This window comes from Heloderma suspectum, chromosome 1 (assembly GCF_057233095.1).
Source record: "Heloderma suspectum isolate Gila_16-S chromosome 1, 16-S_ref, whole genome shotgun sequence".
Classification (NCBI taxonomy): domain Eukaryota; kingdom Metazoa; phylum Chordata; class Lepidosauria; order Squamata; family Helodermatidae; genus Heloderma; species Heloderma suspectum.
Window position 1 is genome coordinate 276,601,647 of NC_139458.1, and position 24,560 is coordinate 276,626,206.

Below are 24,560 nucleotides of genomic sequence, written 5' to 3' on the forward strand. Positions count from 1 at the left end.
AGAGACTGAGAGGTTATTGCTTCTTTGTCCTATTATACCTTAAGATATGATAGTCTTAAGATCATCAGAGGAGGCTTTGCTCCATGTACCCTTGCCAGGGGATGTTTGTAATACTGGGACAGGGGAGAGAGTCTTCTCTTTGTTCACACCCCAGCTTTGGAATAGCCTCCTCTCAAGAATTTGGCTGGCACTAACATTACTAGCATTTCAGTGCTAGGTCAAGACATATTTGCCTAGGCATTTTAAAATTGGCTTATGGTTTTAGACTCTCGTGTGTGTGTTTTAGTTGTTCTTGTTTTTTTAATGATAATGGTGTGTGTGTGTGTGTGTGTGTGTGTGTGTTATGCTTTTAGCATCATTATTTTTATTCATGTCTGGTACAATGCCCCAATATCTTCAGAAGACAGGCAGGACTCTAAAACTAATTTTAATAAATACATAAAAGTCCCTTAGTGGAGAATGCGCTGATACATCGATGGTTTATCACACCAGTACGCCTGGCAAGAACAGCCAAAACAAATACTACAAACTGTTGGAGAAACCACCATCAGCAAGGTTGATATATCCATATGTGGTGGGCATGTCCTGTAGCATCAGTTTTGGATCATATTCTCAGAAATTAAAAATATTACACATCAACCATACATGCGACATCAGCATTGGCCCTATTAACAATATGGGAAGTACAAAACGTACCAACCGAAACTAGCCAAAGGCAAAGTCAAAACATCTGACTTATAGAAAATATAGTAGGATTTTAATTTATATACTAATCAGGGACATGCACAGCAGTATTTGTCAAAGCCCTTCCTCAGACTATCAAGAAGAGACTAAATATAATCTGTTATGGTGAAGAATTATAAAGAAAACCTCCAAGCATGGATTCCACCTCTATCTTGGTTTTTAATGTAAAGGGGAATATATACATATATGTTAAATATATTACCCTCTGTCAATAATTAGAATAAAATCCAGCTTCTTTATATATATATTTGTTGTTTTTAGTTTTTGGTTTTTTCTGTTGGTTTGTATCATTTTGTTTTAGAAAACTAATACAATCTTTAAATAAAATAAATATCCCCTAGCGTACCTTGTGATTTTTTGCAATGGGCACAATAATCTAATCACAGCTGAGTCACAGAGCATGTTACTCAACAAGTCCTACAGAGTTCAACAGGCTTACTTACTAGCAAATGTGATTAGAACTGCAGCCTCAAGGTCAAATTAGATGAGAAATGAGTGATTTAATTTCTGTCCTTTTAAATATTTTGGAAAAACAAAGCCAAAGGAGAGGGGGAAATCTGGATCACAATCATGACCAGGGAGGGGGGAATATTTGTCCACTCCTCTTTGGCCATTTTCCTTACAAAAATCGCCCACCGCTGATCACAGCCCCCCCCCCCTTCCCGGCTGTGATGTTCTTTTTTTTAAGTCTAAAGAGAAATGCAATTCATCTTGTCTAGTTTAACCCTCAGACGGCAAAGAGTTTCCTGAGCCGCCATCTTAGGCCTAGTATATTGCAGACTGGGCTTCCATCACACTCTTTATTAGCAATCTCTCTCCCTCCTTTGTTTAACATCAAGTCTGACGAAGATTTCTGTGAAACTTAAAAGCTAGCTACTACTTTGTGATTTTTAGTTGGTCCAAATACATGTATTAAATATGTTGCGATCCCTGATTGTACTCTTTGACAAGTTTAGCTTTCAGAGCAGAGAAACAAGCAGTCCTCTCCACAAATTCTAGATGTGGTTGGTTCAGTCTGACAAAAGGAAAACAAGCACCTGAAAGGCCTGCCAGGCTCTCAGCAGTAACAGGAGTTAACATTTGTTAGAATCTTGTAAAATGGAACAAAATCTTTGTGCATAATTGGCCTTAGCCAAGAACTGTAGATGAAAAAAGAAGCAGCAGCAGCAGCACCATTTTGAAAGAACAGTCAGTTTAACTAACAGTCTGGTAGTCAGAAATACAAGCAAAAATTAAACAAAACATGTGTATTTGTGTGTGTGCATGAAAACTTGGAATAACGATACAAACAGGGCAAATCTATGATCAAAAGTAAGAAACAAGATAGACGTGTTAAGCTTTATTCAAAACTGTGAACTGGAGCTGTTTGATGACTTAACTGAAATGTGAAATGGCTGATGAAAACAGTTAGCACCAGACGACAAACTGTAGAGACATTCAAGCAGTTTGATCTACAGGTCTTTGAGGTATTTTGTCACAGCCTCATTTTAAGCTAAACCTCTAATATGAAAGGCAGTTAAATGTATTTCTCATCTCTGTGAAATCTCTCTTCCACATAGAGCATCATCTTGAAACAAAAGATGATGGTTAAATGGGAAGTAACTGTGTAAACAGACTGATCTGACTGACAAGACTCAGAGTTGGGTGTGCTAGGCTGCCTCCCCTCCCAACCACACAGGAGGTCTGGCCTTAAGTGCGTTGTTGTTGTTGTTGTTGTTCAGTCGTGTCCAACTCTTCGTGACCCCATGGACCATAGCACGCCAGGCCTTCCTGTCCTGCGCTCTCTCCCGGAGCGTGCTCAAGTTCATATTCATTGCATCCGTGATGCTATCTAGCCATCTCATCCTCTGCCGTCCCCTTCTCCTTTTGCCTTCAGTCTTTCCCAGCATCAGGGTCTTTTCCAGGGAGTTTTCTCTTCGCATTAGGTGGCCAAAATATTGGAGCTTCAGCTTCAGTATCTGTCCTTCCAATGAGCACTCAGGGTTGATTTCCTTTAGGATGGACTGATTTGACCTCCTTGCAGTCCAGGGGACTCGTAAGAGTCTTCTCCAGCACCACAGTTCGAAAGCATCAATTCTTCGGCGCTCAGCCTTCCTTATAGTCCAGCTCTCACAGCCATACATTACTACTGGGAAAACCATAGCTTTGATTAGACGGACCTTTGTCGGCAAGGTGATGTCTCTGCTTCTTACTATGCTGTCTAGGTTTGCCATAGAAATATAATTCATGTGGAATAGTTAAATTACTGTAAAAGAATGTGAAATGGTTATGATATGCACTACCTGTTCTATCAAAGGTAGCGAAAACCTTTAAGAACATACAGGAGACAAGGGAACTTGGAGACAAGAGAACTCCAAGTCCCGCCAATGCAACCGGCAAAAAGCAGGGGAAGATCACCAGCCAGACTAAGATTAAGATCTTAAGACTAAGACTAAGAAACGGCAATGGATATGACTGTGCCAAATAACCAGGAGCCAGGGGCTTTAGAGACTATGCAACCATGTCTTCTGGCAGAGTTCCTTTGCTTTTATCAGTTTACAGACACAAATTCAGGAAGCCAGTTTTTTGCCATCATCGCACTTCTAAGCTGCAAAGCTGCACAAGCTGGAATTTTGCTTGTCATGCATTTCTCAAAGGCACAGGACACCTGCTAGAAAAAAGATGACAATTGTAGGAGTAAATGCATCTGGGCAGGAAAAAGGGAAGGGAGGCCAATTCTCACTTTGTGTGTGTGTGGGGGGGGGCACAGCTCCTTATTCCTTTAACAACTGCATGACATGCATACATTCAGGAAGGGAAGCTTTCCTAGGCCAGGAGAAGTAGTCAGGGGAAAAGCCTCCCCTGCCAAACTTCGCAGGGCTCCTTCACATTGAGCTTTCAGCCTGCGATTGAGATTGCTCCTTCACGGATGTTTGAGGGTTCTTTACATGATGCCCTGATCATTCAAGGCGTCTCCTGCACTAAATGCCCTTTGTTCCGTTTTTAATTTGATCTCAGTTATCAAATTACCACCTTGTGTTCTGCTTCAGTTTCCTCCGTGAAAAGAGTAAAAGTGGCAAGAAGAGGGGTGAGATCAATGAAAAGTAATAGAAGACTCAGATATGGGGAGAAGGAGGGGGAAGGGGGTGGGGGGAAAGGAAGCATGTGAAAAAGAGAGTTGTTGTGATCCTGCATTTAAAACAGAAGCAGAAAGCCCAGTTTTAAATGCAGGATTTTAGGCTAGTGTAGAGATGCCCTAAAAGTCAGGCAGCTATTAAAGGTGTATAGTGTCTGTCAGGAAAAAAGCTGGCAACTCTAGCAGAGGAGGGTGGTGATGGTAAAACAACTCAAATTCCCTAACTGTCAGGGCCTGACGTTTAATGAGATGCAAACCATAACAGCAGCAACAACAAACCTATTGAACAGCAGTGTAGTGGTAAATGTTTGAAGTGCAGGGACTCATCATGAGAGTCCCCATAGCCCTGTCTACAAGAGGAGTACCAACATTCAGGCAATTGCATTGAACCATATCTCTGTGTCTATTATGTGTGCGTGCACATACACACACACACACACCCAAAGAGCAGCAGCACACAGTATAATACCCAATTCATTAGGATCAACTGACAGGCATAGAATAGTGAGCTGGGGCAGTGTCGTGGTTAGCACATTGGACTTTGGCTGGAGAGACCTGAGACTGCATGAGAAAGGGAAAGAGAGGGGCACATCATGTCCACAAATAGCATAAGACCACCAGCTCAAAATTTTCCAGGAGTTTCTTTTCCCAGCACCAAGGAGAAACAGATGATCTCAAAGTCAACAAACTAGTTCTAGCACTTTTTATTTCCATCAAGAACAGGTATTTTGTAATGCTAATGGGTCTAAAATGCTCATTCAAGACCAAGCCACCCCCCAATACTTTGCATTATTGCACAGAGATAGCTCACAAAAATATATGGTTGCTAGGAAAATCCATTTCTCCCCAGCTACTGTGATGATTACACCTAAGCTCAGGGGGACCTGTGACATCTGAGGGGGTTGGCAGATGATACCATTGTCCTGGCTCATCAAAAGGTCCCAGCACTTCAACCCTCTGGGCTCTGACTCCACTACACCACTGCTATTGAATAATTAGCAGTGCATGAAAATAACCAATAAAAATTACAAATAATGTTGTTTGTGCAGCCCAGGACATAGAGTTAAAATTAGTTAAATCAAACAAGCTGAACTAACAAAAAAAGGGGAGAAAACGAAAATGTAACATAGTCATATCCCACTTTCCAGGAGTTGCACTTCAAGTGGGGTTCTTTTTTTGACAACATCCACGTTCTAAATTTCTGGAAAAATATTACAAGCTTCCATATCCTGCTCCTCAATGGCAGAAACCTAGCCCAAGAAAGGGTAGTAATTATAAGCCCATTATAAACCTGGATAAGTAAACAGCTTCAGTTTTTATAAAGTGATGGTAAATCATCCCTCCTGGTTATGAAACCAAATTTGTAGAGTTGCCAGGTCCTGCCTGTCTAGGTCATCAACTTTTCAATCAGCCTGTGTAAGTATGTCTTTAAAAACAGTGTGATCTGCAGCTATTTGCATGTATCTCCATGCAGGAAAAAGCTGTACCTGCGAATTCCTGCATATCACAGTGCTGTTAAAGGCATAGCTGCAGAGGCAGATTAAAAAGTTGGCCTTCCCTTGTCCTCTCATGTATCCTTCCCACTGTCCGCCCACTAGTGCAGCAAGCAATACTCTGAGTTCTACAGTGGCTCCAGTCCTTCTTGGAGGAGCCATTTCAGAGGGTAGTGCTGGGGGATTCCTTTTCAACGTCATGGCCATTGGCCTGTGGTGTCCCTCAGGGTTCCATCTCGTCTCCCATGCTATCTAACATATATACATGAAACCACTGAGAGAGGTTGTCTGGAGTTTGGGGGTCTGGTGCCACCAGTATGCATTTGATACCCAACTTTATCTTTCCTTTCCATCTAAACCCAAATAAGCTGTTCTAGTTTTAAATTCTGATTGGGAATGGATTAGATGAACAAACTGAAGCTTAATCCAGGAAAGACAGAGGTGCTCCTGTTCGTTGAAAGCTTGATCTGGGAACAACGATTCAACCAGTGCTAGATGGGGTTTCATTCCTCTGAGGATTCAGCTTTGCAGTTTGGGAGTTCTCCTGGATTCACTCCTGAACTTCGATGCCCAGGTTTTGTCAGTGGCCAGGAGTGTGTGTGGCAGACTGTTGACCAGAGCTGGTTACAAAGAGCACAATACCCTCATTACAGTAGCTTCACTGGCTACTGATCTGTTTTCAGGCATGGTTCAAAGACCTATATGGCCTATAAAGCCCTTTACAACTTGGGATCAAGTTACCTGAAACACCACTTTCTCCCATACAAGCCTGCCTGAGTTTGAAGATCTTCAGGAAAGGCCCTTCTTTTGGGCCTGCCTCCATGAGGAGGCATGTTTGGCCGGGATGCAAGACAGGGCATTCTTGGTGGCTGCTCCCAGGCTCTGGTACTCCCTGCTGAAGTTAGGTTGGCTCCTTTTCTGTTGTTCTGCCATCAGGAGTCAAAGACGTCTTTATTCAGGCAGCTCTTTGGCATGTAAGCTGGTCTATTGCTGAAAAGGTTTTTACTTGGTTGGCTGCAGTTTTATACTGTCACATTTTTAATAGTGGTGTTTTTTTGTTTTTATGTTATGTTTCAACTATGATTTTGCATTTAATCTGTATTTTATTACTGTTAGCTGCCTTGAGGGCCATTTTTGGCAGAAAAGTGGGACATAAATTAAAGAAATGAATAATAAATATAGGTAAAAAGGGAAAGCATGCAAAAATATATACAGAGATACAAAGAGATGCAAACCCTGCTTGGAAGTATGGAACAGCGCAAATACTATTTAGTTGTAAATTAACATTGTGTAGTGGTCCAATTTGTACCACTGTTGAGGAAATATATGAAAACGTTTCAATGTGAAACTTGATTTAAATCAGTGATTTGAATTAACCTTTTTTTCTGGTGATTTAAATCAATCCCCCCTGATATGCATGGGAAAAGTGAGAGGTAGGAGATAGCACTTAACCCTTCTCCCAGCTATCAATTTTCTCCCATAGCTCCCCCCAACAACTGCTGTTCCGTTTGCAATAGAAATATGAGCCTGGAATCAAGGCTATAGGGAAAGCAGCTTAGGCGAGACAGGTGCAGGGGGGAAGGGTTGAGCTCCCACCTCCTACCTGCTGCCTCTATGAGGCCTGAGCCCTGACTTTTGCAGATGAGAAATGGTAGCTGGCCGCTGAAGAGGCAAGGTTGAAGCAGAATGTGTACTTTGGCCCTGAGATGACAGTCTTAATTTGGCAAGAAAAATGCAATGACTCAAGCAAGTAAACTATATCCCCACATTTTAAGAATGCAGGCTCTCCTGCCAAATCACATCTGCAGCAAAGAAAAAATCATGCTGATTTCTTAATATGGTGATCAGTTAAACACTGACCATGTGAGCAAAAACCTTCTAGCACTAGCGGATACCCTGTCCCTTCTCCAGACAGCTGCATCAACCACTATGCGGGCAGGGAAAATGCAACCCATGCCAAAAAGAACCCAGTTTATTTGAGGGGCTGGGAGGGGAAGTGTACTTCCTACTCACTCAGGTTACCACTGAAGCATCAAATTTAAAGTAGCTTAGAAACTGGACAGTTTCCTTGTGTGACTAATGGCTACGCCACCACACTGGATGCCAAGTTGAAGTGAGAGAACAGGGATCTTAATCGCCACAAATCATCACCTTGCTGTGCCACTATCCTGAGCTTGCCCTGGCTGTTTTAAGATTGTAAACTCTTGGGATCAGAAACTGACTTTCACTTGGCTTCCACTGTGGTCCTTAGCACAATGAGGCTATGAGGAGAACAAAGTAACAGCAAAAACAAATACCAAATTCCCCAACCAACTAACCACCCCTCCCTGCCCCGCCCCCAAGCACCAACTATCACAATGTATAAACATCCTTGCTTCTATCATGCAGCAGTATTCCATATAAAAATCCCTTCACACTTCAGGCTTATAAATAGCTATTATCCTAGTCGCCGGTGGTGAGCAGAATCTCTGCCAGGCCACAAAGTGTATATAAAACGGAGGAGTTTAGAGAGCAATCCTAACTAGGGGGAGGGGGGGGAGCAGTGAGGTGGCAGATTACCTGCCACTTCCAAAGCCAAGCCAGCTCGCACCAGCCAAGCTTTACTGGGCTTATAGCCCGACGGATCTTAACTTTTTGGAACTGTCCCACTGAGATGAATGGATGTTGTGAAATTAGCTATGCTGGCTCCAGCCTGGTGTAGCTAAGGCCTCATCCAAGCCCTTCTCAGGGGAACGGAGGGGCTTTGGATCCAGGAGATCCAAAATGATCCCTGATCTGTCCCCATAATGGCAATTTTGTGACCTACAGCCAGCAGGAACAGATGGCTGGTCTGAGGGGGTTAGGATTGATCTTTTATTCTTTCCTTTCAGTTCATCCATATACCAGAAGTAATTAACTAATATAATTGTGGACATGTGGTCTATTTGAGGGGGAGGGGAGTAAATTTCTGGACATATTTGCAAGCTTGCCTCAATTCTAAATTCTGGGAAATGGTTGAATTTGAGGGAGAGAGAATTGCAAGATGGAAAACAGCCCCAACCAGACTTCTCAAGTGCCATCCCTTGTGGGAAACACTCCGATTAGATATATACATTCAAGCAAAGATATGAACATACGTCTGAGGGAATAAACTTAACTTTTCATTCTGCTTTATTGAAAACAAAACACATCCTAAAGTACTGCATTCTTCTGCCAATAATACCTTTAAAATGCATTTCACAGTTTTCTATAATTGATACAAAATCTGCCATAAACCAAAAGGAGGAAGGACAAGATTATGTTGTGATGTTGTAGTATGATTAATTTGGGGAAACAGACCCAATGATTCAAGCATGCATGCATCATCCCATACTGCAGGAGGAGAAATAGTATGATGGGAGAAGGGAGAGCAAAAACAAAATGATGAGGACTCCTGTGTTAAATTATACATATGAAATTAAAGTTCATTATTTTCTTTAGTGGAGAATTCCAGGGAAGAACAGCAGAAGAAAGAGAATAAGCAGAGCAGAGCAAATGCCTGTTTGTAGGAGCTGTTGGAGTAACAGACCCATATATTACCTTAATTTCTAATTAATTTAAATATTCAAGGGATGAATTACTGATTTTCTTTCTTTATTTGAAATCATCTATATCCTGCTCTTCCACGCTAAGAAGAACAGAAAAGTCACAGCAGCCAGAATATCCAAGAGGGCTCAAAAGCCTGATTAAAAAGAAAAATCTTAACTGCCTTCTTGAAGTGAAGGAGCCATAAGATCATGCAGGGAAGGGAGTTCCAGAGGTGGGAAGCCACCATAGAAAAGGCCTTCATGCTTTATGAATACCTGGAGGGACAGTGAGAAGGTCTTCTGTAAAATCTCACTTCACAGTCAGGTTTACATGGAGGAAAGCAGTCCTTCACGTAACCTGGTCCCATGCCATTTTACAGGTCAAAACCAGGACTTTGAATTATGCTCAGAAATGAATAGGCAGCGAATGCAATTGGTTCAAAAGGAGGCGAGCATAACAGCCCTATATCCCACCCCTGTAAGAAACATGGCTGTAGCATTCCGAATAAATCGAAGTTTCCAAACAGTCTTCGAAGGTAGCCCCACACTGAGTGTGAGGTACCGAAGGCATGAATCACTGTAGCCAGATCAGAAGGCTCTACAAAGGGGCAAAGCTGGCGCAAAGATCTTAATTGAGGCCCAATGGCATCACGCCTTGCTGAAGAAGGGCATTAGCATCAACACTAACCCACTCTGCCAGTCTCCCACTGGAAGCTTTTATTAGTGATGATGGGCGAGGGTCAGAGGATAGTGGTGGGCCTCATAACTCCAAGAAGCCTATCTGATTGCTTGAGCAACACAAGCTGAAAAGAATCCATCAAAACAGGGCAAGCAGATGCCAGTCAACAAGTCAGAAGAAATGCATACATCCAACTCGGAATGAATATGAGCAATTTTATCCATGGAATTTCATTTTGGAAAGAGGTCACAGCAGGCTGTTGGGTGATCCTGTATCCCTGTGGAATTACCTCCAAGGAGACTTCTGACCACCTGAAACAATTCCGCTGGATGACTCTGCACAAATGTAAAAGTGCTGGAGAAGAACAGTTTCTTTGCCAACTTCACCAACACAGAGTAAGCTCTAAGATGAGCTCTAGCCTACGTTCCATCAGACTTGTCACAGGTTACCCACTAACATCAGACGACCTTCCAGTTTCATTACCCTGAGCATGAAGGAGAATGCCAGGTTCTGCTGGACCACTGAAGACACTCAGGTTCAATCACATCATCTCCCTGAACCATTTATCTGTTCCAGATTGGCTAAGGTTCTGAAAGGATCACCCTTCATATTGTCAGGAGAATTCCCAAGAGTCAGTAGAAAACCATTTGGATCCATCAGATTCTTGGTACAGACCATTTTAATAGGTCCTCTACCCCTGCATAGGGTCAGGGTTAACAGCATAAATCTCACCAGGTAGTGATCTGACCATGACAAAGGAACCAATGAAAGTTTCTCCACCTTCAGATCTCTATCATTCATTAGAAACTGAATTAGAGATTGAAATGAGTTGAGAATCAACAACCCCTGGCGGAATCTAGGGCCAATCCTTGCATAAATAAGGCCTGACTCTACTGTTGTTGTAGTAATGTGAAAGCTCACTGCATAGTGATTTTTACCACATTTGGTTAATATTTTACTTGTTGTACCCTTTTGTGGCAAGAGCTGGCATTTACACATGAGGGCAAATTAATTTTCAGTGGGTATCCCTCAGGGTGCAAATATCTGCTCTCAACCACATTTAAATGAAATATTCACTCTGCAAAGATATCGTGGAAAAATAACTTCATAATAATTTTGCAAATAGCATGGCAGTTAAGAAGAAGTGGCTTGACCGAAGTGCTTTAAAAATACACACAGTCACCTGTCAATGACCCAAAATACTCAGCAAGGGGATGTGGCTCTAACACTCTGGAAATCCACATTTTGTTGCCTTGGACTAGGAGATGTGTTGAGATGTGGTGTGTGTTGTCTATGGGCCAAACTGCACATTCCAAATTAGGAGCTTTCTTCCCCATATGAATAGCAGGGGTAGGGGGTGGGTGATTCCAATCAGGACCATGGCAGAGGTAAAAGCTTAAAGCTCCCCTTCCTCCATGATCCCAATCCAGCTCATCCCACACACCATTTAGCTTTAAAAAACCTTGCACAACTTGCCAAACCACACAGTTTGGCCCTAATGGTGGCACCATGAGCAGCATCACCATGGTCCTCAGAAGCCACAAGCATACATGTAAAAGTCAGCAACATAGGTACTCAAAACTTCATTGAGATTTTCATCTTTTCACGGAAGCCAAAGTACATTTCAAACCAAATGTCATATAAAATCAGTTTGACACTGATTATTTTTGTACTGGACAGTTTGCTGCACACACACACACATTTTTGGTCTGCATCCACTACAGTTTGCAGCCAGGAACCGGCAGTGACATTTCAGGAGTAAATGTTCCAAGTCACATTAAAACAGAATCCATTCATCTCTTCTGGCTGATAAAGAAAACGACCAAATGTGCACCACTGGATAATAGAGGGCCACACACAACAAAACGCTGCTTTTTCAAACTAAAGATGGATGAGAAATTACATGATCTGGGGCCCTGAAAAGGTCGATAACACAAAAGGAAATGGGGATACAAGAAAGTAAAAAAAATAATAATAATGGTGGAAATTCCCATGGTATTTCTCAGACAACCACAATGGCATCAGAACTACAAAGCACAAAAGAACAGCATATGAAGAGTATGTAAGCTGAGCCACAGGCAGCTGTTGCAGGGAAGCCAGGAGCCAGGAACTGTGGTAGCAGGGGGGTGATGGGGTGGTTAAGCTAGGAACCAATACCAAAGCCAGGAGTCAGAACCAATGAGCAAACCAAAGCATACCAAAGCATGCCAGACTTAGGAAGATCACTGTTGCCAGGCAAACTCCCCACACAACCAAGGTCCCACCTATAATAGCTCTTCCTGCCTAGGACTGCCCAACAGCCAGCCTAGGAAGGTGAGGCCAGTCCAAAACCTGAGAACATTAAACTGCCTGGGAAGATACTCCAAGCCACAGTTCGGGTACATCACCACACTGACCAAAAGTTCCTGGCTCTGGCCTTGATGACTTCTGACACTGCAGTAGTTGAGAAGAATCAAGCACAAAGGACTAAGTATATGAATTCTAGATCCAGACATAGGACAAGAAGCACCTTCTCCTGACAAAAAACCCCAAAATCCATTAGTGGGTGCCCTCCACTAAAAAAACAGTGATCTATTAGACACTGGCAATGGCTCAAGTAGCTAAGACTTTTATAAAAGTTGGAGATGGGATATCTAGCTGGGTTAGTATTATCTCAGGCCTGGTTCACACATGCATGTTCATCACTAGATGACTACAACATCCAGTGATGGCCTACATGTGGGAATGGGCCATCACCACAGATAAGAAAGTTCTGTCACAACTAATATGTTGCTTTTCAGTGGAATGAGTTCATACATGTAGCTGTTAGCCAACAAGCGTTAACAAAAACAAAAAAAAAGGATATAGGTGAAACACGTGTGAAACAGCCCTCAGGCAGGTTTTCCAGCTCAGGTTCAGAGAGCTCCAGCACAGTCTACATGAGATGAGGACATGAAGCTCTCTAGGAACCGTTGCAGAGGCAGAAATCAAAGGCTCATTTGTTTTAGTGTAGTTTTCTGCTTGTAGCTCATACCTTCTACATACCAAAAGCTGCACTAGCTGGAGGCTGGTTTCCAAACATGATGAAATCTTTAAAGAGATCCGGCCAGCCTGGAATGTCCATTTCCCAAAAGCCTGGACCCCAAAAGGCAAAGTGTTCTGCTGTACTTTGCTGGAACTCAGAAGGATGCTCCTAATATTGGCTCCTTCTTCTTTCAAATCCTTCTGGAAGACTCAGCAAGGATGATTACATAGGCAGATCTTGAATGAAACGTCAACTAGCGGCTTTTGATGAAGCAACTGAGCCACTCATGGTTACAATTGTTGTAAAGGTGCCCGGAACATACTGTACCATCATACCAAAATAGATAAAAAGAGCCCTGTTTTTTTTCCCTCTCCTATAAAAAGTTGGGAATTGTATTATACTGTAAACTCTGTCAATGGTTGCAATTTTCAAACCAGTTATTTTACAACAATCCAAGAATAGCCACCCTGACTTGGTGGTGCGGGGTCACTCTTCCGCCAAAAAGTATCACAAAGCAAGAGTTTACAAGACCCTAACCCTTAGAACGCAAAAGGCCAAATATAGCCATAAGACACAATTTACTTCAGCACGAAAAACATAGCGGCATGTGTAAAACGCTACACGGGTGTAGTCAGAGACATCAGTCAGTCTCCTTATTGAACCAAACTGTTGTTGGAAAAGCTGGTCTTTGCATTACTCCATCAATCCAGAAGCACATATACTCAAAACAAAGATAGTTGTCTATTTTATATCACAGGATGGTGATTAGCTCATAAAACAACCTGAGATAAGTGATCAGTTGCCAAAATAAAAGACTCAATTAGACCGAAACAACTTTCTCCCTTCCCGAAATTAAAGACAGAGGCAGCTGTGTGCAGGCTGATGGTATGTGTGGAACTCTGCACAAATAGCCTGTGTTAACACACAGCCAAAAGCTCTCTGCAAGCTACACTTCAGTGCCACAAACAAAAATGAAATGGGCAGGGAGTTCTGGACCCGGTGACCAGGTTCACATGGCCACTGCAGCTTAAACAAGCACCATTTAAATGGCGCCACATGCACTATTTGCCTAATTACCCACCCGGACACTGCTTGTTGTGTTGTCCAAACCCAGGCAGCATTGCTGACACGACAAACTCTGCCTGGGTGGTAAGTAGACAAATGGTGCCCGGCATGTGCCGAGGTTTAAACAAGCCACCGTGGCTTGTTTAAGCCACAGTGATTATGCGAACCAGGTCAGTGACCGGGTTCACAGAACACGACAATGCACACTCAAGGTTGAATGTGGGTTGCCATTGAACCATGGGTTGTTGTTGAAACATGGATTGTTGTGTGAATCCAGCTAACAAACCACGGTTTGTCAACCATGAAAATCTCACAGAGAACCAATGGTTTGTTGCTGGATTGTGAACTGTGGGTTGTTTTTTGGTTAACAAACCATGGTTTGTTAGCATGAGTAGGTTGACACAACAACCCACAGTTCAATGACAACCTACTCTTAACCCATACTCAACTTTGAGTCTGGGTTGTTATGCTGTGTGAACCCAGCCAGTGTCAGTCTGCACAAGCGACACCAATAGCTAGACTACACTGCCAGCAGCTGCTGCCATGGCAGTGGAAGTCGTGCAGAGTCAGTATGTTGGTGCACACCCCTGAAATTGCGTGGCAAAGCATATTCGGTTATCTTAACAGTCTGCTTGGGTTTTCATGATCCTGAAAGATTTGCTGTCATCCGCAAACTTGGCTACCCCACTGCTTGCTCCAGATCATTTATGAATTAAGATAAATAGCATCAGTCTCACTACTTGCTTATTTCAATTGCAAAAACTAGGGCTGACATCACTGGGCACGTGCTGAGGCCCACGATTCAGCAAGGGGTCCTCCTGGGCCTACCCTACTGCTCCCTGTGCTGCTGTGGTTTAGTTTCTCTCCCTCTCCATGTGCAGAGCTGCTTCCCCACATAGTCTGTTTTGTTCCCCTCCCCACTAAAGAACCTTGAAACCCCAGCTCTTCTCTCTCACCCTGAAAATATATTCATGCGAAATACCTCTTAGTCAACAAGCAGTAAAGTCTTGTTTGTCCTCTGCCTCTAGGAGGTGGTGTAGATTAGGGCCAAACAGAGAAGCAAGCAAATGGCCAGTGGCAATATTGGTGAGGAGGTGGTGTGTGCAGTCAAGTAGGGGAGCCCACTGAGAGCATCTTGCCTGGGCCCCCAAAAACCTGGAATGGGCACTAGCAAAAACTGTCCATTTATTCCTACGCTCCAAGAGGAGACTCCAGTGTGAAACTGACGAATTACTGCTTATCAAAAAGTTCAATTCTATCACCTTTGGATTGAATATAGACAATTGTTTCCTATCCCAGTATGGGTGTTAATTAAAACATAGCAAGTCAAAAATGATTATAGCCCTATTTGGAAGTTCAATACCCACATGAATCATGTGAAGAGGATAGCAAGGATGAGCCTAGTGGCCCCACTCCTCCACCAACATCCTCTTTGCCTGTCACCGCAGCCCCTCATGCGCTGGGGGTTGAACCCCTGCAGCAGGCACCTTCTCTACTCATGTAAGCTCCCTGCATGATTCAACCCAATTTTTGTCCCCATCTCTGTCTCACACAATTCTAATTGCCACTGCTGTGTATTTTGGGGGGCAAATGTGGTTCCAACATGGAGCTGAGTAATTCCAGTTATAGAGGTGCATACTTTAATATGTGAGGGTCTGCCCACTTACTCAAAATAGCCGATTTCCCCCTTGTAATTCAGGAGTACAAAGTGAGCATTTGAGGGCTGGTGACAAATATACTCTAAGCCTAAGGGTACAATTAGGAAAGGAAAGGTTCCTCCTGTGCAAGCACTGGGTCATTACTGACCCCTAGAGGGACGCCACTTTCGCTGGCGTTTTCATGGCAGACTGTAGCGGGGTGGTTTGCCACTGCCTGCCCCAGTCGTGACTACCTTTCCCCCAGCAAGCTGGGTACTTATTTTACCGACCTCGGAAGGATGGAAGGCTGAGTCAACCTGAGCCGGCTACCTGAGACCCAGCTTCTGCTGGGATCGAACTCAGGTCATGAGAGAGTTTTGGTTGCAATACTGCCACCTACCACTCTGTGCCACATGAGGCAGATAAGGGTACAATTAACCAAACCTTTTATGCCATCTTAAAAGAGGGAGAGACTACAAGAGCATAAACTATTAGTGAATCAGCAGTCCTATGAAGAAAAAAACGAGTATTTTTTTAAACCAAGATTGCCAACTTTTTCTTGGCAGGCTCCTGTGCCTTTAACAACTACCTCGCATGCAGAAATTTAGCCGGTGCAGCTTTAGCTATCAGTTCATCTCCATGCTGGGAAATACTTCAACTACTACATTTCTGCCTGTCAGATAACTGTTAAAAGCAAAGAAACCTTCCAGGGTAGAAAGGTGGCCAGCAGTTTATTTTTAATTAGCTTACAGCAGTCTTCCCCAACGTGGTGCCCTCCGGATGTGTCAGACTACAACTCCCATAAATCCCAGCCACTGGCCTGGCTGGCTGAGAGGTGATGGGAGTTGTATTCCAACACATCTGGAGGGCACCACATTGGGGAAGTCTGGCGGAAAGGATGCTTTTCCACTCCTTATTTTTCTCTCTATAATCACTTGTTTGATGTGCACCTGTACAGTGCACCTGTACTGCACTGTGTATTCTGAGAGGCTGTGGATCATAGTGTTTCACAACAGAGCACAAGCAAGCCTTTGTAGGGCTTTCCTTCTTATTGAATTTTTAACTCTATTGTGCTGTAAATATTTCCAACAATGTACCTTCCATCTGGAACCATTCTTTATGTGCGTGTTCTTTCTATCTTTGCTGCAGTTAATTAAGACAGAAACTGTTGGTAGACATTCTTCTTTAAAATGGCAAGCAGGGAGGCGGTGGGGATGGGGGAGAGACCTTTATTTTTTAGTAGTGAACAGAAACCATAAGGCCTACATAACTCCACTACAAAGCATGAATGGCAGGGAATCAAGAGTTTTAAAGGACATAAAGGGCAAATGCCAGTCGCTGAGGCTCACACAATTAGAACTGAAGGTTTACTGGAATAAAATAGGTTCTTATAATAGAACTAGATTTGAAAGAGCTTGGGGTGACCCATGACCTGAATCAAAATATGCCCCAAATTTAAACAAAGATGGAAAAGACACAGGGTTTCAACAGTTTGAGACAAAAAGAGGTCTCTACCAGTCCATGGCAAATGCAGATTAAACAGCCGCACCACAGAGGCCAGGTTCGGACAATCACGGGAGGAAAGGAAGCACATGCTGCTTGCATGACCGCCATTTGCCTAATTATCTGTGATGCTGAGTGGGTTAAGATGTTGTCCGAACCCGGTGAGGTGCGCAGCAGGGGTGGCTTCTAAACAACCCATGACTTGTTGTAGGGGTTGTGGGGTGGTTCAGAAGCCACCCCTGCCACGCACCTTGCTAGGTTCACATGACAGAATAACCCACATCATGGGTAATTAGGCAAATGGTGGTCACATGAGCAGCATGCTCAGGGCAGGGAAAAGAAGCCATGGTGGCTTCTTTTCCCCCGTGATCGTCCAAACCCAGTCAGAGTGTTTTCGGACAGCCTGGCTTCGCAAAGGTTTGCGTCCCCCTCAGGATACATCATTCAGCTGACAGGTAAATCCTTTGCAGGTTTACTCAGAAGTAACTCTCGCCAAGTCCAATGAGACTTACTCCCAAGTAGTGGGCACAGGACTACAACCTAAGTCACCCACCAACATATTGCTGCCTAACTCTGTGTTGCATTTAGGCCATTCCCCTCCTGCCCCCATTTTGATGATGATGATGATTACATGGCACACCTTCACTGGAAGAAATCTGTAACTTGGAAGTTTGCATACAGCCACCTGAACATGTATTTGGCCAGATAATTATTGCTACCCCCCTCTGTGTGTTCTCTTTCTTACACTGTTATTCTCACTATTAATCAATTTATGTAAGGCAAGATTAAGAAACAAGGCCCAGGCCTGCTACCACAGTACATGAAAAGCAGATTTCAGGGCACCATTTTTCTCTTCTCTACTGCCTTCACCATCCCACCACCCAATCTATCACCTTCCAGTTTCCCTGTGGCAAATGACAGGTATTCTCAGTCCATTTCTGTGGGTTTCCTGCTAGTGGTTTTAGTAAGGCTCACTTTAAAACACATACCAAGAATAACATATGAGCCCAACCATGCAGCGGAGTTAGAGGGAGTGGAGAACAGTCAGCATTTGAATTAGATGGCTAGAGCTCCTTGAGAGAACACGCAAAGGGCTGCCGTGCATTTTGTGGCCTTGGAGAGGCAGGATTCAACACACAGTTCCTCCCACACTTATTGGTACAGAATTCTGCTGCCTTCTTCTTAGGCTAATTTTAGATACACATAACCTTCAGCCATTTTCGCAGACACAAACTTCGTGAGCAGCCTAGAAGCTGGCCCATCCAACAGCAACTCAGGGAGGCTTATCATTCACATAATCACAGCTCCTAAGCCTGATGATGATGTAAATTGGAAGGGGGGGGCCACCCCAAACCTCACCCTTTTCCCCATTACACCCACACATGCAGCATTTTGAAGGCCACTCCTGCAAAGTGTGCAAAGAACATATTGCAAAAGAAAAGACAAACATCTCCCACCACTACCATCCCTTACCACCGCTGAACAACTAAGGGCACGATCCTATGCATGTTTAGACCAAAAAAAATCCTACAACTCCCAGCATGCATGCCTCAGTCAGGCTGGCTGGGGCATGCTGGGAGTTGTAGGCCTTTTTCTGTCTAAACATGCATAGGATCACACCCTTAGTGTGCTACCAGATTAGGCATTTATCACACCATCAGCCTGCCTCATTCAGAGAATTTTAGGGGGTGGGGTCCCAACATAGGCGCCTTCGACTTATAACCTTCCCATGTTCTCCCACTACTTCTGCCATCTTTTCTCTTACCACAGAAAAACCGTTAAGGAGAAAAATATGAAATAGCTGCACAATGCCTTCTAATGTGTAGTACTAGAAGCCCTCCATCTGGAAGGCTTATACATGAGAACAGGAGTTACAAGGTGTTCACAAATTATTAACCTGGTACTACATCAGCCGGATCACACTCACCATGAATAAATCCAGACAAGCTCCCACCATCTGGTTCGTTACAATCACAAAGACCTGGTTCACACATGCAGGCCAACTACTTTTCCCTCCCTCCGTCTTCAACTGGCCCAGCCCAACCATCTCCAGTACAGGATTGCAAGAAGAAATGCCAGCACACACAATGGGTGCAGGCAGCAACAGCCAGCTGCCATTTCATCAATCACATCAGTGCTTTTCCAGCCGGAACCAGGGGATTGTGAGTTTTTTCCCTGCACCATGATTTTTTTCCCTGCATGATCCCATAAAAAGGGACAGTCACATGAGATCATGAAGGAAGGACAGGGGAAAGCACCTGGCTTTCACATCTGAACAGACCCCAACATAAGACAGAACCTCCACTCCATCTATACACATGACTTGAAAGGGCAACAGGTACAGCTGCTCTTCGCTATGTACTCTGATGATACAGTTATCTGAGCATGGCCACAGGTATCAGAATGAAAGAGGCTGAAGGAAATGACCTTACAACAGCCTTTCTTAGCCTGCTGCCTTCCAGGTGTGTTTGACTACAACAGCCGTCATCCCCAGCCAGCATGCTCCTTAGCTGGGTGTGTTGGCTGGGGATGATGGAGGTTGTGGTACAAGACACCTTGAGGGTGGCCAGGCTGGGGAATGCTGCCTGACCAGGTTGACGCTTCTGGGTGACAAAATATTATCAGAGAACCAACAAAGGGAAACCCCGGTCTTTATAAAGACCCAGCTATGCCACCCCACCCCCAGAGTAAATCCCCTGAAAGCTTCTTAAATACTCTCCCAACGCTTTTCCCTCTGTTCTGCTAGCCCTCTCAAAACCCTCAACAGACCTTCAAATACAGCCAAGGGTTGTCAGTTCTTGCTTCTTTTCCCCCAGCAGAAAATCTGTCAGTGGAAAGGATTAAGCTTAGAGATTGCTTTCACTGCTTCTTCCTCAGCTAGAGAGATGCCAAGGCTATCTGGCTATTAAAGTAAGGGGGCTGTGGTTGCTGGCTGCGTTCGCCCCCACCCCCAGCCTTATTGTACATTTCTGCTCACCTCCACTCCCCTTCTTACCTTGGCTGCGGGGTGGACACTAAGGCAGAAATACAGATGTACAAACCATTTCATAAAAGGAATGCATTGCCAGGATGGATGCCAAATGTGGCTATGCCACAGGATTGCAGGGCAGAAATCCAAAACTGTATCCAGTTGTGGGTGTGGGTGTGTGCACGCACGCGCACAGCGATACATATACATGCATCCCATGTAGTTATGCAATTAAGTACTTTCACACCCATCTGTGTCTGTCTCTCATTAACGGTATGGCAATAAACATCTGGGTCATCCCTGACACCCCAAATATCAATTTAGGCTACAATCCTACACACACTTACCTGGGGGCAAGTCCCACTGAATTCAGTGGGGCTTACTTCTGAGTAAACATGTATATGATTGTGATGTTAATAACTTCACCACCACATAAAGATTTTCATATATATATCAGAGGCTTCAAAGGGAAAGAAAAGAATGCAAACCCAATTCACACGTCCCTGTGATTAACAACTTCTGGGTGCGTTTTCCCTAGGGGGAGGCATGATCTATGGAAAGAAAGGGCTGTAAGAGGTCGTCCAATCACACGTCCTACTCTTAACGTGCCTGCTGTCTCTCCAATGCCACACCATTATGGGACTGTGCCATGTTTATTGCTTGGCTGCCCATAATTAGGAGAACATTAGCAGAGGCCCATTAGCCACAGTCCAGGCTCCAGAGCAGACACGCACAAACCTGCTCAGGCAAGAGACCCGCATTTACATCCCCAGCCACGGGGGCGGCCCAAGCCGCGGGCGCCTACATCCCTGCGGCCTCCATCTCCTCCCAGGAAAGCCCCACCCCCTCCTCGGTGCTGCTCCTTGGCGCCCAAGCCTTCGCCTCTACGATGATCCTGACGACAAATGCGCGGCACGCCTCCCGAAGCGCCAGGCTGGGCATCCAAGGGGCGAGAAGGCACACGAAAGGTGCCACGAGAAATAAGCCACGGAGCGGAGGGGGCGATGTGCCACACACGGAGCGCCCGGCTCCGGCGTGTGCGCGGGCGGGCGGGAGCGCCGGCGCGCGCGCGTGCCCGGGATGCGCTCCGTCTCGCCTCTGTCCGACCCCGCGCCGGGCGGCTGAGCGGGAGATTGGGGGCGGCCTGCCGAGAGCAACGACTGGGCCGGGGGGGCGGGGTGCCGCCTTGCGACAGGCTCGAAGAGGCCGGGGCGCGGCGCCTTACCCTCCGGCTGCTGATGCTCCCGGGAGGAGGGAGGGCTCCTGCCGCCGCTTCGCCCAAGCGGGCGCCGCCTGCGCTCTGCTGCTCCCGCCGCCGCTTGCATGGACCGCGCGCTGCCCCTCGCCCCTCAGTCCCGCGTGCAGCCTTGCGCATCAAGGTGCCGGAGCCTTGCGCATCGCGGCGCCTCCGCCGCCTGCCTTCCCCCGGCGAGGACGAAGCCTTGTCGCCGCGCCTGAGCGCTCCCTTGCCGCCACCGCCGCTTTTTCTTTTCTCCCCTCCCCTCCCTAAGGAAGGAAGGAAGGAAGGAAGAAGGTGGGGTGGGCGGGAAGGGGAGGGGGCGAGGGGGAGGAGGAGGGAAGGGGACCAGCTAAGCCGAGCACAAGGGCGCCATTAAGCTTCAGTGGTTTTGCAGCCGGAGCGGCTTGGCTTTGAAGCGGGCGGCCGCTAAAGTCGGAGCCCGGCGCGCCGCCTGCTGGCCCTGCAGGGATTGAGCCTTCGAGCTCGACCCAAGCCGAAGGGTGTGTCGGCACAGCTCGAATGCTCGAGGCGGCCGGTGCAGCTGCGTAGTAGATAGCAGGGCCAGCTCAAGAGGCTCTTGGCTGCCTGGGGCAAGCAGCAGATGGTGCCCGCGCGCGCGCACAGTCAAGACGCATAGCGCCCACGGCCATCCGCCAGGTGATTCGAAGAGCGAATGCCACAGGCGCCTCTTCCCCTTTGTCAGTAAAAACACTGGGATCATAAATCATCAATATGCATAACTAAGCATTCCCTGCCCTTTCATGACACCCCAAATCGGCTGCTTCACTCTCCCTAATGCTTGGGCCAGTCCTGGTACATACGACGTGATGGAAATGAAGTCCGTGGCCCTCCAAGAGCCAGTTTGAGTGGCATGGGGGTGCTTTTACATGTGCCCAAAGTGCTGCTAAGCTCCTCATTTGTGTGGTTGGATGGACACTCTCAAGACAGCCGTACAAAAGGAAGCACTTCTTCACACAGCACATAGTTAAACTATGGAATTCACTGCCACAGGAAATAGTGAGGGCCACCAGTTTTGTTGGCTGTAAAAGGGGGTTGAACAAATTCCTGGACGGAAAGGCTATCAATGGCTACTAGTCCTGATGGCTATGTGCTACCTCCAGTACCAGAGGCAGTGAGCTTATGTGCACCAGTTGCTGGGGAAAATGGGCAGGAGGGTGCTGTTGTACTCATGCCCTGCTCATGGGTTCCTGGTTGGCAGCTGGCTGGCCACTGTGTGAACAGAATGCTGGACTAGATGGACCCTTGGTCTGATCCAGCAGGGCTCTTCTCATGTTCTTAAGACAGAAAGCAGAAGCCAGGCTTCTTTTAAACCAATCAAAATGCAGCACCTTCTGTTCAGCACAGGTAGGATGAACATTATCGACACTACAGATGCATGTGAAAAAAGCAAAAATAAAAGAGGTGCTTTTGATGTCATGTATGGAACACTTATATAGGAGTGGCAGCCGATGACTTTCAGAACAACAGGTAGAGCTGAATTTTTAAACAGAAATCTGCCAAAGTTGGTCAGTCTAGTCAATCACACATTCAGGACCACGTGGCTACTCCAAATCTCCAGAAATGAGAGATTCCGTTTTCAGTTTCAATCCATGCCATTACTTGCTTATTAAACAGTTTTCTAGAATCCTCATGTTTTTAACTATCATAACATGCACAGGGGAGTAATAATAATATGGTTTTTTTCCTAAAAGAGGAGACACACACATGGGGTGCTTCCCAGATGAGGCTTTTATTAAACATTTAAGAACGTAAGGACATAAGGAAAGCCATGCTGGATCAGACCAAGGGTCCGCCTAGTCGCGCATACTGTTGACACAGTCGCCTACCATCAACAAGGAACCCACAAGCAGGGCATGAGCGCAACAGCACCCTGCCACCCATGTTCCCCAGCAACTGCTGTACATAGGCATTCTACCTCTGATGCTGGAAGTAGCATCAGGACCGGTAGCCATTGATAGCCTTGTTTGCCCTGCCTCATTTACTGATTTTACAGGGGGTCCAGTCTTCCATTTATAACTCTCCCGTGTTTTCCTACTTCTTCTTCCACCTACTTTACCACACACACCCGTTAAGGAAGAAAAGATGTAATACCTGCACAATGCCTTTTGACTGTTGGCACTCGGAGCACTCTGTCTGGAAGCTCCCTAGGACTGAAAATCTTGTTTGGGCAATTTGTTGCCATCTCTAATCTCCAGGAAGTACACCACTGAGAAAGACTTTCACATTTGTTGTACAATAAACATTGTCTGGAAAGGCCTTATGAAAAGGCTTGAAACACATTTATTAGTTGTAGTTTTAGTCCCTGGAACACCTGCTGTTGCAGAACATTGGGAGATCAATCAGCTTAGTATCTTTCGATTCTACAGGCCTGAAATACATTCAGCTGCTAAGTAGCAGATATTCTGGATGAACAGCAAGCTGCAGTTGTAATGCTGCAGTAATACTGGTTGTAATGTTGGAAGAAGCATTATGGTGCTGCTGTCCTAACATGTATGCATATTGATGGTTTTAAGGCATGAAAAAATCCATAATGAAAGATATGTGGTTTGGGTGTAGGCTTGCAGGCTTTATTTAGGCAACATTCTATCTGAAGAAAGGGCACATTTTACTAAACTGCTATGGAATCAAGTCCCATAATTGCTTCTGTGGTATTTTATGTATTTTGAAGGGGGGGGGGGGAACTAATGTAAAAAGTCTATATAAAGGAAATATAAGGATGGGAGAATTCTGGACACTCTTTGGTCCCACTGGAGTTGTATATGATTATGGTTGTAGCCATAAAAACAGAGATTAAGATAATTGCAATTTAAGAAGTGTTTTCATATTTATTTTTTCCCTAGTGGTGGACAGTATTATATCTTTATATAGACACTGTGGCTTTGGTCTAAATTTATGCCTGGCAGATGTACAAGGGTCATCATAACCAGCTTAAAATTCATCTTCCAAATATTACCATGTTGCTGTTAAAACAGACAAAATAGAATTACTACCAAAGGAAAGGATTGTAGCTAACAGTTTTATTTTAGGGGTTGTTTGTTTCAATTAGTTGTCATTTGGAAGCTTTGGCTTTTAAACATTCCATTTCTCCACCAAAATAAATAGGACTGCTAAGGGCAGACTCACTGATGGATGGGAGATGTGCTCCTACGCCTGCCGATTCTCCTCTTTAAATGCCACTCTGAGGCTGGTATTTCCCTCCTCCCTAACCAGTGAAAAATCAATAAAAAATAGCCTGTACATGACATTTGCAGGCCAAAAGGCAACATGGTGCCCCTTGTAGCCTCTAGTTCCACCTTGAGTGAAGTCACTTGCATTTGTTCTTGCAGGATCAATCTTTGGGCCTCGTGAAGACAAATGAGGGAGGAAAAACTAAAATTGTGAGATTAAATGAGTGCAAGGCCCTAAAGACCATTGGAAGAACGCATGAGCAGGTACAGTGATATAAGCTCTCCTATAAACGTACCAAGCATAACCACAAATCCGCAAGAGTGTTTCTGTTACTAAAGGTTCATTCATACCCATGTTGAAACCTGAGGCTTCTAATTG

At 45.0% G+C, this 24,560-nt stretch overlaps 1 protein-coding gene across 2 annotated transcripts in view; it reads right to left on the reverse strand.

Moving 5' to 3' along the window:
* The window catches only part of RNF144A (ring finger protein 144A), a 79,231-nt gene extending 55,662 nt beyond the window's left edge, over positions 1-23,569 (reverse strand). The window contains exon 1 of one of the 2 annotated variants that reach the window (XM_084826693.1): positions 20,979-23,569. In XM_084826693.1, the coding sequence (XP_084682819.1) occupies positions 20,979-21,078 (100 nt within the window). In that variant the 5' untranslated portion in view covers positions 21,079-23,569. Of the gene's footprint in view, positions 1-12,589; positions 12,788-20,978 lie in introns of those variants that run through there. The other variant, XM_084826694.1, reaches the window with a different exon arrangement.
* Between the last annotated feature and the right edge of the window lie 991 nt (positions 23,570-24,560).